Source organism: Merops nubicus, unplaced genomic scaffold (assembly GCF_000691845.1).
Source record: "Merops nubicus isolate BGI_N331 unplaced genomic scaffold, ASM69184v1 scaffold28112, whole genome shotgun sequence".
Lineage (NCBI taxonomy): Eukaryota > Metazoa > Chordata > Aves > Coraciiformes > Meropidae > Merops > Merops nubicus.
In genome coordinates, this window is record NW_008592064.1 from 2,453 (window position 1) to 11,514 (window position 9,062).

Consider the following 9,062-nt stretch of genomic DNA (forward strand, 5'->3'; position numbering starts at 1 on the left):
AGGGAAGAGAGACAAAGCAAAATGATTGCATTCTCTGCTTACTAACATCATTCTCGTGGACATTCCGTTTGAGAAAATAAGTTGCTAATATGTTTTTGTTGTGTATTTTTACTGAAGAAGAACCTCAGAAGCGTGAAAAGCCCCGTATATGTTTACGAACTCTAGACAGACTGAGAGAGTTCTGCAACGATTCAGACCTTCCGTCTAACAGAGGCCGGGAGGATAGTTTTCAAGAGAAAGAATCTCTGAGTTTGGAAAAATGTCCCGGTGATACTGGGAGAAGTTCAGAATTGAAAAACCCTCTTCAATCTTGGGACAGTAGCCCAAAGGTTGCTCAGAAGGTATGTAGAGCTTTGGTGCAGTGCTGTGTAGATTGCTTCTTATGGCTTAAAAAAGCAAGCTTTGGCACAAGATGCCACTTGTGGTTTTGTGTTGTGTCATGAAGTAGTGCAGCAGTACCCAATAGACCAGTGTTTGCCTAAGGGTGTTTTCCTGGAACTCTTGGCATGATGAGCAGAATGCCTCTTACAGTTCTTCAGTGATAATTGTTGAAAAAAAGCATGATTTAAGGAGCAGAAATGCTGTTAGTGTACCTTGTGATTGTGAATGAACCTATAATATTGTAATAAAAATGTTCAGTGTGGCCCTTTGCTCAGATTTCTTTCAGTTCTGTTTGATACAAGCTGTAAAATTCCTAACAAGCTATCTTGGCAAAAATGTGATTTAGAGTTATTACTGAGATGTAACTTTATCTGGTCACTAATAGATCTAACTACTAATGATATCACTGTTTTTTTGATCTGCAGAAGACATGAGTTGCTCCCATACAAAATTATTGAGTTGATAAGAGTGGAATAGTACCTGCATTGTCCTCAAGTTGTGGGGCTAAGTAGCATTAGTCAATTGCTTGCTTTTGGGGTCAGCTTGGTCAGTTGGAAGTACCCAAACCCTAAAAGGCATCTCAGGGCTTGCTGTGGTGGTGTTGCCTTGGGACTCAGCTGCTCTTTAACAAAGCTTTACACCTGACTTTTTGAAGGAAAGAAGTTGTGAGAAAGGTTGTATCACCAATTTGACCTTCCATGTTTGAAGATTGTGACCTCAAACTAGGGTGACTGGATTATGTGATTTCTTCTTTTCCCTCTTTTTCAAACCCTTGTCTGTCTGGAACTTCTTCACCTCTGACCCTTTGTCCATGCATTTGCATTGACACCAGATGCTGCTCCTGCTAGTTTAATCTATAAATGGTACTTTAGTGTGTCTCACAGATGTTTGAGAACCAGTTCTAGATGCTGAATCTATAAAATGGGTGCATGGTACACATGGCATAGGTTGTGGGTTAAAAGTGTGTTACAGTAAGTGCAGTAGAAGTGTGTGTTTGGTGAGCAAAGGCACGTGCAGCCCTCCTTCCACCAAGCTGTGGGCCTAAGATGGTCGTTTCTGCAGAATTCAGGTTTCCTTTGTCTTTGAACAGATGTATGTGTTAGTCTTTGTGTATCAGCTGGAGCAGCATTCCTGCATTCCTGTTCCAGAGCTGGTTTCCAACACTAACACTCCTGTGCAACCCTTCCTGCAGGAGGAGCATTGCCACTGCATAGTCCTGTATGTAAATGCTTGTGGCCAGATGCTCCGTGGGGTCCCGTCAGTGGCAGATTGTCTGTGAGATGGTGTCAGCTGCTAACTCCCTAGGTCACAGAGAAGGTCAGCTTTAACCATGTGCAGAGAGACTCTGCAGCCAAGCTGTATGCAAAGTCACAGTAAAGAGCAATTATTTCTTAATATTCTTGGTAGGTAGAGGAGAATCAGGACCTACCTGACAAAGCATTACTGCTACCTTTCTCCATAGGACACCTGCTGAGTCTGTGCTGGCCAGGCAGTCAGGTGAGCAAGGCCTGGCCTCCCTTCCTTCCAATGGCTCATCTTACATATGTGTGTCTTGCATTTTATTAGCGTAACAAGATTTTTATGTGAGTAATTTTCTTCTAAGTTCCTTGAGCTGCTAACTTAATACCACCACAACAATCCAACTTCCATGTGTGTTCTGACTTTTACTTTCTTTCATGACCTCATTTCACATACTTTGTCACAGCAGTTTTCCCTGTAAAATGAGACAGGGTCGTACTGCCAGGCTGGCACAGACCTTGGGTTGAAGACCACTGAATCCTTGGCCTGAGGATTTTGCAGTACAGACATCTAAGCTCCCGGGGCCGTCGTGTCCTAGGCATGGAGCAGCTTGGTGCTGAGCTCTGTTGTCTGCTTGTCTTCCTTAGTGCAATTTTGGGAATTTCACAATTCACAGTTAACAGTACAACTAAGTGTTCTTTATTTCCCTGTTGTTTTCTGACTGCGTTCTTTGTCCATTGCCATGACCCAAATTATATGATCTGTTGCATCTCATTCCTTCTAAACAGTTTGTTGACTTTGTTCCTTGTACTCTGGATGGGGCAGTTGTTAGAAATTAGAGTTTATTTGTTTTATTTGCTGATACAGAAACTCACAGCACATCCTGGTCGATAGTGGTTTTTATGATCATTGGCTTTAGAAACTTGAGGGGGATGCTGCCTTTGTATTTTGTTATTTTTTTTAACCATTTTATCAGTGTTTGATCGTGTGATGCAAGTGAGGGAGAGCTCTGCTGTAAGTGAAGCACTGAAGAACACCAGTGTTGTTGGCTGCTTCCATCACCCTGCTTACAGTACAGAATGTAACCAAGCTGAAGTTGCTTGGCTAGCATAAGCTACATAATGTCACTGTAAATGATAAACTGCTGAGAGAATGGGCTCAAAGCTTTAACTGTTAAGGGGTTTAGAAACTGGAATATAGATTTCTGTGTTTAAGAATAAATTACTTGGGGAGATTTGGTGAGCTTATGTAGGAAAGGCGGAATGCAGAAGAAATATGGTTTTGGTGCTTGAGATGGTGAACTAAGACTTGTATTGAATAGTTTTATTTATTGATTTACTGTGGATTTTTGGAACACCAATAATCTGTCAGCACTGCGTTTTCTCATCTGTAAATTGGGAGTAGTAACTCATGCTTATTTTTATCTCTGGACAGTTTAGACTGCCCAGTCTTTGCAGCCTGCGTGTCTCTTGATCTGTGTTTTGAGACCTCATGATGTAAAAAGGATTCAATTTCAGCTGAGATGTCTGAGAACTGTTGTAAAGCAAGTCGATTAATTGATGAAAAATCTTTGGTTTTCATGACTTTAATTCCTTTTAATTCCAAACAAACTATACTCGTTAATAACTGCTAGTTCACTCAGTACTGTCATCTTTCCTGTGTGACATGAGCACATTTACTCTGGAGAACAGAAAAAATACTTTTAAGCCTCTTTTTTCCTCATCAGTATTATGGCCTCAATAGACTATTATGATCCTTAGCTGAAAAAGATCTTTAGATCATTGTCTTCTTTTTTGGGATTGTAACATTTTTTTCCATTTTTGGTTTAGTCACAAAATTTGATGGTCTTGCAAAGTTCAGGACAGACAATCGTTTCTTTGATCCATGTCAAAGAGGTTCCTGAACAGGCACCTGCATAGACAGGGTAATGGACTACCTTGGGACAATATGAAAAGGCAAAATGACTGACCCCGTCCTCACAATTAAGCATTGGCCTGATTGTTACAGGAGCTGTGTAGATGGGAATTCCACCTGAGTCAACTCCTCTGCATCAGGTCCAATTTGTGCGTTTAGGTGGGCTGAGTAAACTGCTGGATGAACTGTTCCAAAGAGTTGTAAATGCTGCATGAGGGTTGTGCATATATAGTACAGTTGTAAACAGACAATAGGAATGTTTTCTTGCAGAATTGGTTGTGCAGGACAGTTTCAATATACAGGTAAAACATTCAAAATGTATTTTGTATGTATTTAATTAAGTTGTATCACTGGACAAGTAATGAGCAATAAGATGAGAGGAAATGGCCTCAAAGTGCGCCGGGGAGATTTCGATTGGATATCAGGAAGAATTTATTCCCTGAGAGAGTGGTTAGGCACTGGAACGGGCTGCCCAGGGAGGTGATGGAGTCACCATCCCTGAAAGTGTTCAAAAAAAAATGAGTGGACCTGAGGACTAGAGGCTATGGTCTAGTGGTTAGGGAGATGCTGGCTTGAAGGTTGGACTTGATCCTGCAGGTCCTTTCCAGCCACAGTGATTCTATGATTCCGTGATTCTGTACACCCTACTTCAACAGTTTTGCTGCAGTTCTTGGGGCTGTTTACTGCAAGAACAGTCTTCAGCTTTATGGCAAATGAGAGTCAAGGTCTGCAGAGGCGACTGGTTTATTTGGTGATTTCTAACTATAATTTCCATCTTTCATTTACAGGAGGAGTTACGCTGTGATCTTAGCCAATTTTGTGCATCTCTTAAGTCTTATGAAAATACCCATAAGACTTCAGAAATAAATCTTAATAAGAGAACCAAAAGCATTTACACTCCACTGGAACTTCAATTCATAGAAATGAAGAAACAGTATAAAGATGCTGTTTTGTGTGTGGAATGTGGATACAAATACCGCTTCTTTGGAGAAGATGCAGAGGTAATTTTTGCCAGGGCTATGGAAAGGTACTTGCATTATGTTAATATTGTACTATGTCTGTGGCCACTTCTAGAAGGTTTTTAGGGGGCATGAATTTTGGGGTTTCTTTTTGTATTTGAAATCAAGATAAATCTCTGCATTCTTAAACTGAAGACTTATCCATTACACATACACTTTTAACCAAAGTAGCTTTTATTATTGTAATTAGGTGGTAGTGCTTGCTATCTTGCATGTTGGAAACTTAAGATGAGGTCCTAGAATAATTACTTGTCAGAGATTAAAGTGGAAGCACTTTCAGAGGTGAGTTCTCTGTCACAGCCCAAAACTCTATGAGGAGTATTTTGGTTTGGACTGTGGAGTAAGTGGTGTAAAAGCAGATGAATGTAATGGTCTAACTTGGGTGCAGAGAGCATTTGGATGCATGTTCTGATGTAGCAACTGCACATACCAGATCGATAGGAGCTGGGAAGTACTTTGCAACAAATATAATTTTAAAATGACAGTTCATAAATAGTTCCTAATGATTTTTTTTTTGTGATATGTTCCAAAACACTTGTTACCGATTTAACCTTTGGTCAAGACTAGTGAGAAACTTCATTTAATTACTGGGAATTAGTCTTCCTGATCAGATTTGTACTATGTGGTTTGTCTCCTTGGTTGCTGGTGCACTCACAGCACAGAAGCAGAAGGCTACTGACAAGGTGCACAGTTTGTTTGACTGCAGTTCCTGCTTACAAGCACTTTCCCTGGTCAGTGAACACTGACCTTTTCATCAAGGGGGAAGGAAGCAAATACAAATCATATGTGATAATATCACATTTTAACAAGCGTTGTTGCTCTTTTTCTATGAAGTCTTTAATTTCTACTGCTGTTTGGTACTGTTTTTTTCAATATTTTAATTAATTAGCTAGCCTAATACCATCTTTATAACTGCAATTAAAGTAACTCCATTCATTCTGCACTTGTAACATTGTGAAAATTATTTGACCCTTTGTTGGGCTGGGTGGCAGAATCAGTTTGTCTGGTGTAAGGGTTTACCTTGTGGTGGTTAAGGCCAGTGTGTAGTGTGATAGTCTGAAGTGTGAAGTCTGTGGTAGTGTAGCCCCAGGCAGTGCCAATGTGCTGGGACAGGAGGGTGGAGGGGCCCAGCTCTATGGGCTTTTTCTCGTCATGATTTCATTTTGATACTGGACTTTTAATTGTAGTTGTGCATCAGTGTTGTCAAAGAGATGAGCTCCTGTGTTGGATTTTGAACTGCTGGCTGACTCTTCTTGTACTTTGCAGATTGCAGCTAAAGAACTAAACATTTATTGTCACCAGGATCATAACTTCATGACTGCCAGTATACCGACTCACAGACTGTTCGTCCACGTGCGGCGGCTTGTAGCAAAAGGATATAAGGTCATCCCCCTGTTTTATTAAATGTTAGGAACAGAACAGAGCTTAAGGGACTGGCTCGTACTGTACCAAAGTCTTGTTTCAGCTGAGAAGTGGGAAACTCAGTATCACCTGTTTTTGTAGCTAAAATGGATGGTTTTCCAGTGTTCCAATTTCTCTATTTTGGTGTAGTGAGACTTAATTAGAGTCAAGCTTATTCTGTTCCGAAGAAAAGTCTCTTCATGTTCTCTAGAACAGTTCTAGCACAATTCTGTCATGGTTTTAATCAAGCCTTTGCATTTGATGAAGGCAAATTTATATACCCACTCTTCTTCCTCACATCCCTGGTTTTCTTATCCCTGCCCATATCTTTTTTTTTCTTTTTTTTTCTTTTTTCCTTCCTATTGTTGATCTCTGTAATTCTGTATGGCTTTCAGTTGATACCTCCTTTTGGGTTATTTTTCTGCTTATGAGAAAAAGACTTATTGAATATAGATTGATTGCAGCAACCACTCTCTGGCAAGTGGTGCACACTAGCTAAATTGTTTCAAAATAGGGCAAAAAGCACAAGGGCAGAAGTTGAGAGGTTGGTTAGAAGTGGGTAGTGTGTTATGAAAAGCAGTGCTTTATGGTTTCATTAGTGGGATTGATGCTAGCCTCTGCCCTTCTTTCTCAGCTTTAATATTGCACTTGCTGTTTGCACATCTTAAAAGATCACCAAATATTTTTTAAAAAAAATAAAGTGTTATCTAAGAGCTAACTTTGTTTCTTGTCTATGTGCCTGTAGGTTGGAGTAATAAAACAAATGGAAACTGCAGCACTGAAGGCTGCTGGAGAAAATAAAAGTTCTGTCTTCACCCGGAAACTGACAGCTCTCTACACAAAGTCCACACTTATTGGAGAAGATATCCTTTTCAAATAAATTTGGTTTCAAACTGATCTTTGGTCTATGAGGCCATAATTCTAGTATTATCAACTAGATGGAACATGAGTAGCAAGTGGCTGACACAAGAGTAGCAGCAGGAAAAAAAGTTCCTTTAGTTTGATGTCGTGAAACATTGTGCTGGCTTTATAAAGGAATTAATTGCTTCAGGACTTCAGGTTTGTTGAGAAACAGCAGAGCTTGTGTCTGCTGTCCTTGGCTTCTGAAGGCATAGAGTTGACTTCCCAAGTCTGTGATGTTCTGTAGGTTTTGTATCCAACTAGGTGTTGACCAGATGGAGAATGTGTAGCAGTAGTGATTCAGGAAGGTGTGAAGTAAGAACAATTAACTGTTAGTTGTCACAATTTGCTTTACATGACAAGAAAGTGATTAAAATCAATGGACTGTTAAAAATCTAGCTAGATAATGAACTCCTGACTGTTGTAACAAAGAAAATGCATAACTGAGGTAGAGTCACCTTTTAACCAGTGAAGTTATTTTCTTAATTTCCATCCTTCCAGTGTTTGTTTTTCTGTCTCCTACGCTGCCTACCTCACATTTTCTTTGTTTAATTTCTCAAACTAGTACTTATTAGATACCAAGAACTAAAAAGTTTGTCAGATTAATGCCTGTGAGGTTGCACTTAAGGAGTAGATCAAGGAAGCCAATCACACAAATCTGAGATTTTGTTGGACAACTGCTAGTGTGCTTACAGACTCTCTTGTAACAGTTGGCAAACTCAGTGAAAGCAGGCTTAGTAGTATGACCCAGCCTGGTGGATAGATAGGCAGCAAGTTTTTAATGCAGCTAATCTTGATGCTTCTGCTGAGGTGTATTGCTTGCTTTTCAGTTGCTGTATACCCACTGTATTTATTTTGGTGTGTTTTTTGTTTCTTTTTTTTTTTTTCCTTCTTTTTGAGTGCATGTTATTTGTGGATGTGAAGTCAACATGACAAGGTGGTGCAGCCCATGTGCAGTATCAGCTGCTGGTTTAACTTCTGACATAGCTGCTCTTGCTTGGACAGGGAGACCCACAGACACAGTCAAAGACAGCCTTTGTATGAGCTGTTGTGTAACTGCCAGTCCTGTGAAGGACAGCTGCTGTCTTCAGTCCTCATGCTGACAGTCATCTGAAGTTCACCAGAGTCATAGTAGGAGTGAAACTAGTAGAAGTCAAATAGACCTTTAGTCTAGAAGGCCCAGCAAAAAATCTAATGCAGAAGGACTTGGATCTAGGAGGACCTGTGAATGATCCATTGAAATCTGTGTACCATTTTGGTTTTGTTTTTTTTTAACGTTTGTTACATGTGAACCCTTTGCTGAAGCTAGATGAGTCTGTAGAAGTTGAAGAGGTAACGACAGATGTCCCTGATAACTACCTCCTCTGTATCTGTGAAAATGGAGAAAACTTAAAAGAAAGGAAGAAAGGTGACATTGTTATAGGCATTATGGTAAGTTAGTCTCACATTGGAATCAGTGTTTTGAGGTTTGTGTGGGGGTTTTGGGCAGGTTGTTTTGTTGGGGTTTTTTTGAGAAGTGGATGGATATCTAAAACGTCTGAATTTGATAGTTCAATATTCCTGATTCTTTTTGCTGCTGTATCATCTAAAAACATAGCTGTGTTTTAACCTAATACAGGTATATCATTAGCATTAAGATGCTTTACTAACTTTAAACATTTTTAGGGTTGATATTTTAAAGCTTGTGAGCACTTCTTTCCTCGACAAACTATTGTTCTTTAGAGGAAGATGCCTACGCTTTTTTGCTTCAGATCTACATTCTCTTTAATAGTGAAGTTTAAAACCAGGATTGTTTAACTGGCAAGACACTGTCGTAGTTGAAGCCCGGTCTGCTGGTAATTCATGAATTTAAAAGCATCTTGATTGTGCTTGTATTTGACTGTCACACTGCAGCTGGGAGAGAACAAAAAAAACATGTGCTGGGATGACAGTTTCCAGGCTGGATTGCACGTACCTTCCACAGAGTCCCAATTATATAGATTTGCATAGTGGTAGAAGTTGAGCAGTGATGGACTGATGATAACAAGAGCACTTTTACATTTTTAAGGTATTGCTACAATTTACCATGGCAAAATTGTGGTTGTCTTTTGAAGTTATTACCATATAATAGATTTGAAAAACACAGTTATATTTTTTTAATCTGCCACTTCTACTAAGTGTGTGGGTGCTATTTAATTTTGTGCTGTACACCATACATTTTCATTCCTG

At 39.7% G+C, this 9,062-nt stretch overlaps 1 protein-coding gene across 1 annotated transcript in view; it reads left to right on the forward strand.

Annotated features, from left to right (window-relative positions):
- The window catches only part of LOC103767913 (DNA mismatch repair protein Msh3-like), a gene marked incomplete at both ends in the record, with an annotated part of 46,703 nt that overhangs the window by 1,046 nt on the left and 36,595 nt on the right, over window positions 1-9,062 (forward strand). Inside the window, 5 exons of the mRNA XM_008935046.1 lie at window positions 121-341; window positions 4,323-4,535; window positions 5,820-5,936; window positions 6,700-6,817; window positions 8,140-8,285. Coding sequence (XP_008933294.1) covers window positions 121-341; window positions 4,323-4,535; window positions 5,820-5,936; window positions 6,700-6,817; window positions 8,140-8,285 — 815 coding nt within the window. The remainder of the gene's footprint in view (window positions 1-120; window positions 342-4,322; window positions 4,536-5,819; window positions 5,937-6,699; window positions 6,818-8,139; window positions 8,286-9,062) is intronic.